We start from the raw sequence: 16,438 nt of genomic DNA, 5'->3' as shown, positions 1-16,438 counted from the left end.
CTTCCTACAAATAAAACACACTTTGTTTGTTTGAGGTTACAGCGGCCTCCAGTGGCCAGAGGGTGCCACTAACAAAACCCTAATGAAGGGTTTATGAATGGTTTATAATGAGGTTAATAATTAAGCTTTATAAATCATTAACAATTCAAAACAAGTTAAAACCGTTTTCATACACCAGTGCAGGTTTACTATGAGGGTTGTCTTATTGTAAAGTGACACCAGCAGGCTAAGCAGCAAGCAGGACGTGAGATTTAACAGAACAGATGCAGTGAAGCAGTAACATGATAGTGAGCCTGCATCGATGTGTGACAATTGTTATAACTTGTTTATAATGACTTATAAATGACTTAGTGTTTACAACCTTACAAAGTGTTAAGAAGTTAATTATAATGTATTCTTAAATCCTTTATAGGTTAGTCTTATTGTAAAGTGGTACCAGAAACAGATTAAATGACCCAGTGAGTCATTAAACCCCACATTTACATTTCAAACTCTCAGCACAGGTTTGAGTAATACATGTTACATGGTTTTATCAGTGCAAATTTACAACACAGTGAGCTGTTTTTTTGTTTTGTTTTTTTTTTTCAAACTGATCACACACTTATGACCATTCACAAATTCCAATATTGTAATGATTTATTCCCATCTTACAAAACAGACAAAAACTGTAAATCTTATCAAAATATAAAGCAGATATCTGCTGACTGATATCATACAGATATACACAATATGAAGCCAAATCAGGGCCAGATGTTTATTCAGGTTGGGGGGTGGGGTGTTAAGGGCGAAGTATTCATCTTGGCCCTGATATGGCTCCGTAACATACAACATATACAATGGAAAATGTAATGACAGTTTCCAACAAAAACAATGCCTCACTTCACATCCATACATCCAGAGATTCTTTATACATAAATTTATGTATAATGGTAAGAACACATTCTCTCTGTTTTCAGTCACTGCGCATTAAAACACCACAGGTACCACAGGTTTGTTGCCTGTCTCTCAAAACCGGCGATAAAACGTCTCTGTGTGGTGCTGAAGTCCAGATTGTGGTGTGCAGCCGTTCATATCATGAAGTTTCTGTTATCGGATGTTCTTTACTGAGGTGATGTTGTAATAAGAGGCCACTTTAGGTCCCTCTAGGAACCTCAAGTGGCCTGAGGCTGTGGTCCCGGGGCGCTTGCATCTCCCTGAGCCAGGCCATTGGGTCGGCTGATGCCCGAGCATGGCACCTCTTTCCTGGGGAGAGACGAGGTGAACATGGTGTCCAACATTCCCAGCACCTCCAGCAAGTCCTGCTGGTAGCCGATCTCTCTCTCCAGCAGGTCCTGCAGACGCTGCAGCTGCACGTCCACCACCGGTGACTGGCCGATCACAGACTGATAGATGTCTAGAATCATCTCAGTCGCTGGCACCAGGACAGGGGCAAATCTGGGGTCAACCAAATTCCTGGACAGACAAAAATAAATAAAATTTTACAACCAACATATGGCAAAATACAGTCAGAAGTTACTCAGTTACATGCATCCAGTAAAACATCATGACATCATTTTTCATTTTGAACTGTTTGCATGCTAGGTAATGAGGTTTTCTCTGAGTCTTACCCTACAAGGAAGTTGAGCAACTGAGAGAGCCCCCGTTCATCCCTTCCTGCCAAAGCATTCTTCAGCGTTCCTCGTCGGTCCAGCTCCTTTATCACAGCAACTGTGATCTCTGGCTTTCTGAATCTTGTCCACGTCTGTTAATAAAATATCAGTGTATATTAGTGTTTAAATTAAGAGTAAAATAACAATACTACCCACTATTTAAATGTTCTTCAGCATCACTCAGAAGAACATCTGTTTACAGATCATGATTTTATTTGCTCTTTATCATCACTTTCTTTATCTCCCCTTTCACTCAGAGTAACAAGTGCTATAGATGAGTGCCTTTCTCAGACTGTAAGGAACCTCATTGAACCATGAATATGGGAAATTTACCTCCAGAGCTGTATCCAAAGCCTTGGATACGTTGAACCTCTTGAGCTGCTTGTCATATTTGGCCAAATGCTGTTTCACTGGCTTACTGACCAGATAATCATCCTGGAAAAAGATGCATGTTTCAACAATGTGAGGAGAAGCAGGGAATAAAAACATAAATTCACAATGAAGTGAGTGCAGAGCTATCTAATTATGCCTGTAATAACCACAAACTATTGGCATAGGCTGTTGAGATTGTAGACAAATTGAGCTCATCTGTTCGACTCATGGACTAACCACTCAAAAGAGCGTGCCAGGCCTTGAACCGTTCACCTCGGCCACTGTATGTCACAAAATGTTCCTTGCCTGTTTCGGGACATAGTTCTTCCCTTTCACAAAAACACGGTATGCCGGCCGCCGCTTCTGTTGGCCTGAGATTTCCTTTGTCTCCTCGGAGCTTTTCCTGTGTTTGATACTCAGAATGCCGTTGGTCATCCCCACAACAATGGACTCATCATCCGGCTGAGAGGACAGATATGTTCATAGTTAGTTTTACAGTGCAATCAGGAATTTGTTATTTCACATACCATCCTGGAGTGCAGTGAGCAGACAAGAAAATTGGTGTGATCCATAGCAATCTTAACTTCCAAAATTATCAGTCAGAGGCATTTTCCATCACAGTCAAGACTATTAAAAAAACTGTACATGCCTTTAGTTCAAGTAGATGAAACTACTGTAACACCATTTTTTCAGGCATCATCAGGTCATCTTTTTTGGCGTGACTAGGACAGGAAGACCTCAACACGTTAAATGTGTTCTTCTTATATCACTGCACTGACTTCCAGTGAGCTTTGGAGTTGCCTTTAGAGTCTGCTGCTTGTCTGCAAAGCCTTAAATGGCCTGGCTCCACAACACGGCTCTCAAATTGATCAAGCTGGGTCTGTCAGGGTTTTGTACTAGCCTCCAGTAAATCAAAAACTGCTGAAGCCGCTTTTAGTCATTACACCCCCAGCTGTTAGAACAGCCTGCTAAAGAACTTGAGGTGTGCCCTGATGTTACCTCTTCAAAGCAGGCTGAAAACTTTTCTCTAGAGCTTTGCACTTGATTTTATCCCTATTAAAGTGTGTACTGGAAAGGATCTATTTGACACATTATGCATGTGTTGTGTTCTCTACGCAATCTGCATTTTTATGGTGCGTTTGCACTGCAGGTGTTTAGATATTGTTTTTAACGTGGTTGTGTAAAAGCTCTCTTGTAATTTACATATCTTGCAACTTAAGTTTGACTTGATACAAGCACATAAGTAATTAAGACGTCTATGTGTTTCACCTAAGAAGAGGTGATGAGTGTATGTGAGGTGGTGGATGATGGTCTTCAAAATTCATGTGGAAATGCATGCCAGAAATTGGGCGCAGTAAAAAGTGACTCAATTGCCGGCCAAATTGTCTGGCCAACTTGGCTGCGTCTGGAGGGTGTACATGAATTTGTGTACCACTTGAAATCTGAAAGAACATAGACAACAACGCAGCACTTCCATCTCAGACTGACCAAACACAGGCCTGGTTCTGAAAGACAGCCCAAATCCATTTTTGGCATATCCAGATTGATTTTAAAAAGTCTGGACTGCCAAAAACTACATGAAATGCAAATTATGCAAATCCAAACCACATTTGGTCAGTCTGTCTTAAAGATCTGAGAAACAAATCTGATTTGCCTGCAGTCTGAAGCCAAAGAGGACCCAGGATGTGGAGACCTGAATTTTCCTACAGCAGCACCAAAGCACTCAGATTTCAGGTACATTAGTCAAAAGAATGGCAAGTACCCAAATGGCATGTGTGCAACTCCAACACATCTAAACGCAGAGGGGTGACATGAGTGAAGGGTACACTGAATGAATAGATTTTCTAATTCATGCACTGAATTTAAGGAGGATTTCAAACACTTAAAATGCCTAAGTTTTACACCATTATCCAGTTTCAGAAAACCTTGGAAAAAAAAGAGTAACTTCTCAAAATGCCATGACTGTTAGTGTAAATAAATCACATGGACTCAGAATGGTGTGAATGCAGCAGCCGAGCAGCATTTCGCCACACACTACATACTGCAGTGCACAGTTTATAGCTGGGATGGCACATACTGTTAGGTTTCTGTTTAGTTCTAACAAATCTGAGACAGGGCAAAGATTGCAAAGATCACGGTGCTGACAGAAATCGGTAAATCTAGGAGCGCTAAAAGCCTCCAGTGAGAAATGCCTCCTGTCAGCTCATTTTCAGCAGTAGCACATCAGGTTCCAGAAACACTACACTCTTGTCCCGACGTTAATAGAGATTTCTTTTTTTTTTTTTCATAAAAAGGATGGGTCTCATGCCAACACAGAGAGCAAAGCGTATAATGTTTCATCTATTTTTCATAAAATCTTTGGAAATATTGGGTCTTTCTGTTGGTTGTTGCAGAAATTGAGCCTATGACTTTGCCGTGTCGGGGACAGTGTCTCTTTCATCACCGCTGCCTCTTAAATTTTAAACACCATCCGAGCCTTCAAATATTCATCACTGTTCACACATCACGACTTCATGCAAAGAAGGGTAGTGGTTAATTTCTTACAGCCAAACCCAGACTAAGGATCGAGGCAGCGTAGTCAAAGTTGTGCACCACTTTATAGTTGGTTGTGTTGTACACCTTCACATGCCTGCAAAGACAAACAGAGGTTCTGATTAGAACATACTGCTTTTAATTTAACAAACTGAGAATTTAACTGCAACAATCAAGTGTGCATCTGCAATCTCTATAGTTTTTTTTTTTTTTTTTAATATTTATTCTGTTTTGTCTGCCAGCTCCCAAACCTATATTGTCTCATACACACCTGTCCAGAGAGGCGGACAGCAGTCTCTGTCCATTGCTGCTGAGACACAAACAGGTGACAGTTTTATGGTGGTTCTTCAGTGACACCAGAGGCTGACCTCCTTTCAGCAGATCCCACACTTTCACATAGCGTCCGCCTGAAAGGAAAACACAAATAATGAGGGCTGCTGCCTCATCAGATGCTAGATCATTAGTTGACACTAGCAAACCTGGTGTATTTTTAGCAGTTTTAAATGCGGAACAAACTCCAGGGGGGCAACGGTGTGGGGGATTTTTATTTATTTATTTATTTATTTTTTTACCCCCATCATAACTCAATGAAATAGATTTTTTTAAAGTTCACACTGTTGGCTTGCTCTCCATACATGCATTTAATTTGAATGTATTTTTATATAACAATCTATCATTTTGCTTTCCAGCATTTGGTGTATTTTTAGTTGTTACCTCATGGTGTGTGTGTGCACAAAACATCCAAGCAGATGTAATTTTTTGAACAATTCAGTGGCTCTCCCTCTTCATGTTTGTTGTGATGTAACCCACCCACTTGTCAACAGGCCTTCCCTTTGTTATAATTTGTCACAACATCATGCATCATGCTTCAACCACAAATACTTTAATTAACAGAAGCAAGACAAAAACAAAATATTGTTGCCATGCGAGATAACAACATTTTAAGATAAATGACTAAAAATGTAATAATAAACAAATATAATAAAGTCTGGGGTCGACTGACTATAATCTCATTTCTGCGTGTGGTCTGACAGTCAGTCAGTGCAGGCTGCAGTGACGAGGGATATCTATTAACATGAAGTGTGCAGGCAGAGCATGACAGATGTGAATGTGGACTACCTGCTGAGACGAGGAGTCCCTCTGACGGATAGAGGAGGAGACTCTCCACCGGCTGGCCATGGTCCATCGTCATCACACTCTTATTCACTCTGGCATCAAACAGTTTCAGCGTGTGGTCGTAAGAACCTGGAGCAAAAACATCAACTATCAGCTACACACACTGCATCCAATGTCAGAGTACCTTTTTGGTTAGAATTTACTTTTTTGCCAGAATGCTCATTTTTCAAATTCTTGTGATGCATTACTTTTTTATAATTATAGCCTGTGTTTTTCTTTCATGCCATTTCATTTTTGTTTGCACAGACTGAAAAAAGCAAACATGCTGCTACTTACAGTTTGATACAAATGAACCAGAGGAAAAGTCTTGTCTTGCATTTTAAAACTTAAATTATAATTTAAAAAATGAACACTTGACAGCACAGACCATATTGTTACTGCATGTTTTGAAGCAGGTAATGCAAAAGTACTCAAAGTTATTTTAAAATTAATGTAAAATAACTTTGTTACACAAGTTACTTTTCTGGTACCCCAAGTAATAAAGTGAAGTAACAAATCGCTTTTTAAACTAGCATCGTCTACCACTGAATCGACTGCCACGTCACTAACTCTGTATCACACTTTATTTCATTCAGGCCTGACACTATAACAGATTTAGCTTCCTCCTCACCAGTAATGAAGAGATCTCTGTTGAGTTTGCTTGTGATTCCACAGCGGATGTAGTCTGTGTGTTCTTGGTAGGAGGTGAGCTCAGTAGAGTTTGGGATGTCCCAGAGTCGACAGGTGTAGTCATCGGACCCTGTCAGGATGTGATAACGGTCGGAGGTGAAGTCTGTGACACGTACGGCCCTGAGGACAAATGCAACCAGACAACAAAGATTCGGTCAACAAGGACGGCTCAGTCTCAAAGTCACATGTTTGTCCGGCTGGCTGTAAACAAACTGTCAGACGTCTTGAGCTCATCAAGGACTTCAGTCGATGGATCACTCGAGAAATCATCACACAACCTGTTGCCCAACCAACACAAGAGTGATGCTCAAAAATTAACCTGCACGGCCTCTGCAAACAGAGCTAGAGAGAGGAAAGGGGTTGTAGATCTATATTAACTGGAAACTAGTGAAAGATACTTGAGACCAACTTGTATATGCAGAAAGGAGCTAGGCGATATAGCCAGAAACTAAAATCTTGATTTTTTTTTACCCCCTAAACTGTTCAGTTTTAATCTAGATTTCTCTCATTTTTCACTACAACTACTAACTGATAGGAAACTTAGCAGGCATGATCATGTGAGTGCTGATTGGCGCATGCATCTCTGGACATGCATGTTCCGTGCAGATGAGCGAAATGTCTGCCTTTTTTGACAGATTGCTCAGCGGCTTTTATAACATAACATAACGTAGTCAACATCTCGATTTTACAATTCAGCCATTTTTCACATGGATTTAAAACATAAATCCAAATTACCTGATTTAATCGTCCACTCTTAATGCATAGTAATGTCTGAATGCTTGGTGTGGAATGGAAAACTCTAGAGAACTATGAGATCAAAGATGGCAAATTAAACTATAATCATTCCACCTTGTTGCAAATCATGTGGCTCAGTTATAGTCAAGGAATCACAAGCCATCTAATGAGAGTCAACGAGCAAATCTGAGCTAAAAAAAAAAATGGGATAATATTTGGGATAATAAAAACGGACAAGATAAAGTTAACTGCTGCTTTGCTTGCTCATGAAGAATAGCATGAGGCGTCCATCACAAAACAGAGGATGTGGGTATATGACTGTATAACACACCAGAGTTTTATCATATCGTATATTCCACATAACAGCATACAATGCAAATGATCAAGGAAAGGAGACAGACAACACACATAAAGTGGTGAGATCACAAAAAGTCGTACAGGCAAACACCAAGAGACATTCCAACAACACAATTCATTCACTTGGTGACGTTTAGGGTTTCAGCTCCTCCGCCAGATCAACATGAGCCGAGCAGACACAGACACCTACTTTGTGTGACCCTTGAACATCCTGAGCGCCACTTTCCCACTGACGTCAAACAGCCGCACCACCGAGTCCTCGCACCCGGCCACCAGCAGCTGGCCGTCTGACCGGAACCTCCCGCAGTACGCAGTGTCCTTAAAACGTGTGAAGCTCTTCACTGGCTCCTGGGAGAACGGCCCGTAGATGTGGATCTGAAGGGAGGACAGTGTTAGAGTGAAAAGAACGCTGCACCTCCAAGCAGTACTTTAGACATTTTTCATTCAACCCTACCAATCTGAATCAGACATTAGAGCCACACATTTACAACCTATGCAAACCGCAAGAGTAATTGCTTTTTTAGATGTGTATACTGTAATGTGCATACTTCATACAATCACTGTGGAATGAGAGTTGTTGTTTTGTTTTTATTGCATCCTATTGTTTAATATTGTTTATATTGCTTTTTGTATTGCTCTTTAAAGTAGTTTTTTCTCTTTGCACTATTTAATTGTGTTATTTATACTTAACTTTTTGCACTGTTTGCACCTTGGGTAAGATCAGAGTGAAACGTTTTTTTTCCCGATTCTCTGTATGTCTGGCACATAACTGCAGAATTGACAATAAAGCATCTTGAATCTTGAACTTTTTTCTCTTTAGTCCAGATGAGGTGAAACCAAGGAAAGCAAACTAGTACAATCGATCACAAAGATTTTGCACAGCAGATTGCATTGCCTCATTATGAATACATTTTGTGGAGGGTGACGTTATTCTGTCTTGATGCCTGTAAAGGAAAGTCTTCCTTCCCAAAGACACCATGAGGATGCCCTCAGGCCTGCATCAGATATGATTAACAATCTATTAATGCAAAGAAAGTGCATCTCGGTTAAACCTTGTGACTTTGATTACTCATTCAAGGCTCAATATAAACCAATATTTTAGTCTTGAACGATCTCTGATTAAATTAAGTGAACACAACTGAGCTGAATTCACACAAAAGAAGCCGACATACTCTGGTGAAGGCTGTCACGGCGTAGTTATGAGGCGCCACAGGGGAGAAATCTATGTTTGTGACAGCTCCAAATTCTTTTATCTGGACTGGAGCCTGCAACACAAGAGGCAAAAAAAAAAAAAAAAGCATTGATAAGAACTGCAGTGAATGACAATTAAAGGATACAGTCACTGGCAACTCCAACATCAATCCAAGCCACAGCAACTTTTTAAAACAACACACAACAAGCTCACCTTGTAGTTCTTCCAGTACAATGTGTCCTGTGTAACTTTCTCTCCCAGTTTAGGGTAGACTTGGATTTTCGTGGGTTTGAATGAGGCCATCTCTGCGCACTTTTTTTTCTCTTTCTGTCAGGATCTACTTTGTCTCTGATTAAGGCGCATAAAGAGAAAACAAAAACATGGATCAAAGAAAATATTCAAAGTTATCACCAAGGGTGCTTAATCAGTATTTAATGAGCACTCAGAGCCGAAAGACAGTACACACAGACAGCTTCACAAAATGGACATGGTAACAAATTTTAATGTAAAAATTTAGCCCGAACCTCAACAAACTAACAGGTTGACAATCCGTGATTAGCAGATTAGCCCAGTAGTTTGAAGCGATTTCTTCATAGGCGTGTGCGTAACGTCCATAACAAAGTGAGGATGTTTATAATCAAACCTTTCCTTATATAAAAACGACTAAAACTTAAAGCTGCACATCTGAAAATGCGGCGACAGATCACTGAACTCCTGCCAACGTGCTCAGCGCAGCAGAAGCTAGCGGCGCCGCAGATTAGCGGATAACAATAACTAACCTTAATCTGCTTCTCACCTTTGACGGATTATTTCCCAGAGGTGCGGATATTAATTAGAGCAGGTTATAAGGCGCTGAAACTAGATGAGAGCGGCGATCCTTGCTGAAGTACACCCAAAGCGGCTCATTTTAGGGAGTTATCACGTTGCCTCTCCGCTCACTGGAGGCCGCCATGCTTGTGACGTAGAAACTTCCGTTGTCAACTTTATTGATCGCCGTGATTACTGCACTTTACCTAATCAGCGATCAACATGTCCATCTACTCTTTTTTAATAACGAAGAATCTCCAATAATAATCACGATCAGATCGCCTCAGTATGTTTGTTCAAATGAAATGTAGTTATATGGCTAAATGTCGGGAAATTAATCATGAATAATTGTGGTTTAATGAAGTAAAAATAAATAAGAGGGAAGTAGAGGGAACTCGAGGCTGTCTCAAATCACTCCAGTTACCAATTTAATACACTAATTATCCCAAATATGATTTCGCCAGTAACTACCTCGGATTTATTGGAATATGTGATTAAGGAGACTCAGGACTATTTTATTTATTTTATTTTATTTATTTATTTATTTATTTTGTACATTTTTGGTGGTCATTTTTGCTCATTGGTTAAGGTTAGGGTTAAGCTTAGTGTCAGGGTTAGGCTGAAGTTAGTTAGGGAAAGGCTGCTACAGAGAATAAACGATCATGCCTTCGCCGTGCTAGGGAAAAACATTGGACCCGAGCTGGCACGCCGTCTATCTCAGTGCGTCACTTCCTGTCTTCCCTCCTTTCTTCGAGCTTCCACCGACTGTGTGACCCGCGTGTTTACACACTCCCAGGTCAGTTCCAGGCTCACTGCACTTTATAAGCTTGATCTGGCGTGTATTTTTCACGGTTTGTGGAGAAAGAGCAGTGTGTTGTTGCCTTCCTCTCGGCCAGGTGGAAGCAAAATGCCGCACATGTTTGTGTGTTAGCCCCCGAAGTGAAGAGGCCTAACGTTAGCTGCTTAGCTCCCCTGCTAGCAGAGAGATCTGTCAGCTAACTTTTAGGGCGTTTACAGCTCGCTGTCCGGGATTATCCACCGAAAAGTGAACGGTGACTACACCCAAACACATCTATCCATCCGTGCAGACATGGAGAGAGAGTGTAAAGACAGCCAGGTTAGCTCCGGTTTCTCTACCGGGAGAACAAGACGAAACGGGTCGAGGTAGCTGCTAACTTTAGCCGACCACCTCCCTCTGTCTAGTTTGTGCAAACTTCAGTCCAGATTTGAGCGACCAACAACGAGTGTGCGGCTATTTTAAGGCGTGTGGCAGCTGCAGATTTTTTTTTCCCCTCTGTGCCAAAAGAAGTGGAGAGATTTGAGAGAGTTTCAAGTCTGGTGAGGCATTGTGATATGAAGATATCCAAAATCCCAATTCACCTTCCAGTGTCGTCTTTAATTGATTTTAAATGTTGCATTGCAGTTAAAGTATGCAATTTCCTGACCTGCAGATTGTTCTAGCTGCGCTGTTATTGCCTCTACACACTTGATCATGAGGAATGGGGAAAATCAATTCAACATCGTGACTTTTTTTGTTTGTTTGTTTAACAATTGTAAACAAACAAACAAATTGAGTTTAAAAAAAAAAAAGAAGAAGAAGAAAAACAATTAATCGGTTTAAATTAAAGAAATTGGTACCACCAGTTTGTTCCAGCCATGTTATTCTAGGTTGTTGCATGCAGTGTACAAATGTGTTATTTTTTCCTATTCTAAAATGGTGTATTTCTACTTAGTGGCGCCCAAACAGTCTTGGAGTTGCATTCAATTGGGTTTGACTGGAAAGTTGAAGCTCTTGTGGATTCATGGAGCCCAGTTTTATTCGTGTGTGATCATGTTAGCCCCCATAGTAGCCGTTTCACTGAAGTGAGTCCGGTTTTTGAAACTTGACATCTCTGATTAACATGACCCACTGTGACCTCTTGGATAGTCAGAGCCTCGTGAAACTTTGCATCCACAAACTAGGGGATAATTCAAAAAGCAGAAGTCACAGATCATATCAAATCAGGCTTCTTGTACAATTGCAATACATATTAAAGTGGAACCAAGTATCGTGATAGTATTGAATTGGGAAACATCGGGAGTGCATCGTCCCAGCCGTAATACGTTTTATTATAGCACTAGTAGTTAACCTTACAATACCATTACATCATTGGCACTGAGGCAATTGGTCAAATATAGCCGGATGGTCGATTTGGCTCCTATCACCTCACCCAGACCACGAGTTTCAGTGGTCACCAGTTTCGAATAAATGAAACGGGGTTTTTCCTGAAGTCATGTTGGTACCTGATCATGTGCTCACATTTGCATGTGTACCATGCCGTCAACTGTCAGCTGCAAACATGTTTTGCAAGCAGTGTATTTTAGGAGTTCTAATTACATGATTAATAACATAAGCATCATTTTAAGCAGACTTACCGTATCTCATCAGTAACATGAATTGTTGCTTTTCATCTGCCTGTAATAACCAGATTGCCTGTACTATTTCACCTCTCTTGATTCTCCCTTGCTGTCTAAAAAAAAAAAAAAAAAAAAAATGTCATTAATCTTACAACTCACTGTATCTGCAAAACTGAAAAATTTAACTTATACTCAGTAACTTAGTAAGCTTCATTAAAGGATTTGGACATGCTTGGATGCAAAAGACAAAATATTCACCTGTTTCAGCCACGTAGAATAACGTTGTCGCCGCTGCCACCACCAAAGTGGAAGTCTCTCCTTCGTTGGCTGATTCGGTAGCGCCGGTTCCTGTGCTGATTACGATACAGCACCACCGCCACCACCACCATGTGCCGTAGTGATGGTTGTGTACCACAGTTGCAGTTGCAAATGACAAATATTAGAGTCCCTGACAGTACAACACTTGTTACTGTGTCCCACAAGAACACTCGTCAAAACTATGCTGAGCTGATGGCGGTACTAAATTTGGTGGTGGTGGCTGATACCAAATTCTTTATGCAGGAAAGACTGTGTGACAGTGGAAAAACTCTTGTACGCCTGTCATATTTCTCATTGATTCTAGTAATCCCTAAGTAATAGAATTAGTGTGCATGTGCATACAGGCAGTGAGTACATAAAAGCTGTGTTGCCCACAACCAGGCGAAACTTTGGCATTCGCATGCCAAGGATTTCTGAGTGACTGATGGCTCAGATGTAAGGGTACTTTTTTTTTTCTCTAACGACTCTGGTTACTGCCTCTATCACAGCAGTTGTTCTCATGACAAGATTTAAAATTAACAATAATTGTGTATCCGTTGTTTTGTTTGACAGATGAAGGAGAATATAATGAACCAGGAGAAGCTCGCCAAACTGCAGGCGCAGGTTCGCATAGGCGGCAAGGTAGGTTGAGATACAAGTTGGCGGGTTGCTTTGAGGAAATGGACAGCACTGCAAGTTTGTCAGGGTTGTTTTTTTTTTTTTGTGGTCACATGCTTCAGATCATTGTTGTCTTCTACAGGGGTCGGCCCGCAGAAAGAAGAAGGTGGTGCACAGAACAGCCACAGCCGATGACAAGAAACTGCAGTTCTCCCTCAAGAAACTGGGAGTCAACAACATCTCTGGCATTGAGGAGGTACAGCAGCATTCACTTAGAATGAGCCTCCTCGTGATTCATAACTGTCTGTACAACTCTCTGTTTCAGAGATAACAGCTTTGACACATACAAATATTTCACACATCTCAAACTGACGTTTGGACTATAAAGAGTTCACAGTTGTGGGTACTTTTATAAACCTGGAAGTCCCATTTCATGTATTTAGTTTGAAGTGTGAAACAGCAATGTTTGACGATCATAGCTCATTTTTTTGGATGTTTAGGTAATCTGGGCCTGTGCTTGTGTATGACAGACTGAAATCAGTTACATTTCAAGATAGTTTCATCACCATTTGTACTTGCTATTAGTCAAGAAGTTATTCAACACTTCAGGCAGATTTATACCTTTTTAAACTGCAAAAATATGGGTAGTCTAAATCAAGAAAGTGAATATTCATATAAATTCACTCTGGACGAAAGTACAGAGAAGTAAATGCATTGGCACTTCAAAATCGTGCAGCAGATTCCTCTGAGTGATGCGGCAGCTTCACACAGGGAAGATCCACTAATCGTTTTCCTTGTTTCTCCCTTCTGTTTTCCCTCACATTAGGTGAACATGTTCACAAACCAGGGAACAGTGATCCACTTTAACAACCCAAAGGTCCAGGCCTCCTTGGCTGCCAACACCTTCACCATCACAGGTCACGCTGAGAACAAGCAGCTCACAGAGATGCTCCCCGGCATCCTAAACCAGCTCGGAGCCGACAGTCTCACCAGCCTCAGGAGATTAGCAGAGACCCTGCCTAAGCCAGGTAGAGGCACAAAGCTACTGATGTGTTTTGAGCAACTGTGTTAAGCTGTAGTGTGTGTGTGTGTGTGTGTGTGTGTGTGTGTGTGTGTGCTGTTGCCCGTGTACTCAATATTTTCTTTTCTTTTTGTACTATTTTGTTACATGATCTTAATATTATACCCTGTCACCCTCACAGCTGGAGAGAACAAAGCCCCCATGGTCGCTGCTGAAGAGGAGGATGACGAGGTTCCAGGCAAGCAAAATCCCCTTTTCCCCCTTTAAACAAAAATTTGCATTTATTTTCTAAGCTAACAGTAGGCCTACTGAATGCTTGTAAGATACAAAAACAGATTACCTCAGAATTTGTCATTTGTGCATAATCCCGCAGGACATAAATGACCTCACTAGGTTTGGTTGAGATGAATTTGCCTGCTTGATTTGCCTGCTTTTTGGGTCAGACATCAAATAATCACAAACGCGTGACATTATTGTTAGTGGCTAAATGCTGTTGATTGAAAATATTTCTGTGTAATTTAAGATGCTGATTTTCAGAAGTGAAGCTTAGTTTGAACATGTCAAATATTTGATTTGTGTCTGAGGTGTTTATTCACTAAATCTCCTCCCTCTCTCTCTCTCTCTCTCTCCTTCCTTTCACCCATTTCTTTTTTCTTTTTTTTTTTTTTAGATCTTGTTGAGAACTTTGATGAGGCTTCAAAGAACGAGGCAAACTAACAACCACCAGTGGACATTTCAAGGCTTTTCTTGACGTTGTATTTTGACACAGTAGCTTTTATTTTATAACTGTTCATCTCCCTCTTTGCTCTATGGCTACAAATAAAAGTTGCTCTTACCGTAATTGTTACCTTGACCATTAGGGATGAAATACATAAGTCATTTTATATGTCAGCCCTGATACCCTGTTGTCTGATTTGCCTTGTTCTGCTGTCCCAGTGAAAAGATTTTATCCAGTGGAATGTGCATCCCTTTTGTCTGTGTCACGCCGCCTCTCCCGCGCTGTGATGCCAACACATCAAATGTATCGGTGAACTCAATCATGTAATAAAAATAACATTTAAATTTCTAAAATTCTCAGTTCTTCTTCTTGTTTTTTACATGTTTGTCGAAGTTTTTAAGATACCAGGGAAGAACTGCTTTAGTTTCACTGCAAACTTTGGACCTTGCAGTTGTTGTTGTTGTTGTTTAATACATAACTACAGTAATTGTGTTTCACTAAGTCCCAATAATTCCCAAGGGGCAGTTCCCACAGGAAAATATTTAAGTTACCCATTTTTCTGAATTAGCATCATTGTCCGGTGTCCAGAGTTGTTTGCTTCCAAATTGAACACAAAGGGCCATAGTCTTAGAAATGATATGCGCATACACACAAAATAACTAAGCAATGTTGAACACAGCGAGAGACAAGCCACTTGGCTCTGCTCATATGCTCACACCATCGAGGAGAGGAACAGTGTAACACAAACGTAGCATGAGAGAGTTTAGACACAGGCGGAAAGTAACTGAACTCAGTAAAGGCATGACCTTCAAAAGGGAGCGCACCCCACCTTGTTATGATGTAAAGAACGATAAATGTAACTCAATTCCTAAAATAAGAAAACTTGAACGCCTCAGGAGGTCGGGGCAACTCTTGCCCCAAGATAACCCCAAATACCAGAATATTTTGCTCCATTGTTTTTATCTACATTTGATCTCAAACCTTAGGCTCACAGGCATTCAAAAGTGTTGATCAGTCCTCTGGGTTATTAGTGTTAGGGTTAGGCAAGCCCCGAGTGGCTAATCGGGAGGACCGGGACAATTCCCGGTGGGCCGGTCTGATGTTTGGGCCGCAAGGGTCAGTGTTCACTTTTTTATTTTTTATTTTTTGGGGGGGGCGGTGTTCAGTCCCTGGGCCGCCGCCGCCTCCACTGGCAGCTTTTTTTTTTTTTTTTTTTTTTGCAAACGCACCCTAGAATAGAATAGAATAGAATGTCTTTATTGTCACTGTACAATGTACAACGAAATTAAAAGTGCGATCCCTAATGGTAATCATTCATTCAACATTAAAAAAGAAAAAATTGTAAAAAAAAAAAAAAAAAAAAAAAAAGGACAAACAAACAAAACACATAATAAATAGAATTTTCTGAAAAAAAAAAAAAAAACAGTAAACAGTAAAAACGCACAGGCACAAATTCACAATTAATTGCACTGTCCCTTAGCAGCATTGAGTGCATTTACTGCAGTGGGGTAGAAGCTGTTTTTCAGCCTGTTTGTCCTGGCCTTGATGCTTCTGTACCGCCTGCCTGATGGCAGCAGCTCAAACAGGTTGTGACCAGGATGGAAAATGTCTTTAATAATGTTCTGAGCCTTTTTGAGGCAGCGGGAACTGTGCAGTTCCTCCAGTGTGGGAAGGGTGCAGCCGATGATCTTTTGGGCTGAGTTGATGACCCTCTGGAGGGCCTTCTTCTGGGCCGCTGTGCTGCTGCTGTACCAAACACAGATACAATATGTCAGTATGTTCTCAATGGAGCAGCGATAAAAGGACACCAACAGTCTCTGGGTGATATTATTTTTCCTGAGCACCCTCCCTCAGGATGTAGAGTCTCTGCTGGGCCTTTTTCAGCAGCTCTGTGGAGT

General features: G+C 40.9%; 2 protein-coding genes across 3 annotated transcripts; one reads left to right on the top strand and one right to left on the bottom strand.

The window, feature by feature from the left end:
- Window positions 1–610: 610 nt before the first annotated feature.
- On the bottom strand, window positions 611–9,651 carry utp15 (UTP15 small subunit processome component). Of its 2 annotated transcripts, none has more exons than XM_030059908.1 (12): window positions 9,479–9,651; window positions 8,896–9,030; window positions 8,663–8,755; window positions 7,681–7,865; window positions 6,340–6,518; window positions 5,673–5,798; window positions 4,825–4,960; window positions 4,566–4,650; window positions 2,328–2,483; window positions 1,983–2,084; window positions 1,608–1,741; window positions 611–1,452 (listed from the first exon to the last, which is right to left on the bottom strand). In XM_030059908.1, exons 2-12 carry the CDS (start codon window positions 8,983–8,985, stop codon window positions 1,152–1,154), a joined length of 1,587 nt encoding a protein of 528 aa, XP_029915768.1. In that variant the 5' UTR covers window positions 8,986–9,030; window positions 9,479–9,651; the 3' UTR covers window positions 611–1,151. The 2 variants fall into 2 exon arrangements, with proteins under 2 accessions (XP_029915768.1, XP_029915767.1); XM_030059907.1 differs by lacking the exon at window positions 9,479–9,651 and adding an exon at window positions 9,207–9,376 and having other exon boundaries at window positions 1,152–1,452.
- Window positions 9,652–10,134: 483 nt separating this feature from the next.
- LOC115365117 (transcription factor BTF3-like) lies at window positions 10,135–14,893 on the top strand. Its single transcript, XM_030059912.1, has 6 exons — window positions 10,135–10,285; window positions 12,757–12,825; window positions 12,944–13,057; window positions 13,628–13,829; window positions 14,004–14,060; window positions 14,493–14,893. The coding sequence occupies exons 2-6, from the start codon at window positions 12,757–12,759 to the stop codon at window positions 14,537–14,539; spliced, it is 489 nt and encodes a 162-aa protein (XP_029915772.1). The 5' UTR covers window positions 10,135–10,285; the 3' UTR covers window positions 14,540–14,893.
- Window positions 14,894–16,438: the final 1,545 nt, after the last annotated feature.

This window comes from Myripristis murdjan, chromosome 9 (genome assembly GCF_902150065.1).
Source record: "Myripristis murdjan chromosome 9, fMyrMur1.1, whole genome shotgun sequence".
Lineage (NCBI taxonomy): Eukaryota > Metazoa > Chordata > Actinopteri > Holocentriformes > Holocentridae > Myripristis > Myripristis murdjan.
Note: the sequence above shows the minus strand (reverse complement) of the source record. Positions and strands in the feature narration are given on the sequence as shown.

Coding starts and splice junctions, on each gene's coding strand:
- LOC115365117 (XM_030059912.1), top strand. CDS start 12,757: ATGAAGGAGAATATAATGAACCAGGAGAAGCTCGCCAAACTGCAGGCG. Junction 12,826..12,943: donor AGGTTCGCATAGGCGGCAAG/GTAGGTTGAGAT, acceptor TGTCTTCTACAG/GGGTCGGCCCGCAGAAAGAA. Junction 14,061..14,492: donor GGAGGATGACGAGGTTCCAG/GCAAGCAAAATC, acceptor TTTTTTTTTTAG/ATCTTGTTGAGAACTTTGAT.
- utp15 (XM_030059908.1), bottom strand. CDS start 8,985: ATGGCCTCATTCAAACCCACGAAAATCCAAGTCTACCCTAAACTGGGA. Junction 7,866..8,662: donor CCGTGACAGCCTTCACCAGA/GTATGTCGGCTT, acceptor TCCTCCCTTCAG/ATCCACATCTACGGGCCGTT. Junction 1,742..1,982: donor CTTTGGATACAGCTCTGGAG/GTAAATTTCCCA, acceptor TTTTATTAACAG/ACGTGGACAAGATTCAGAAA.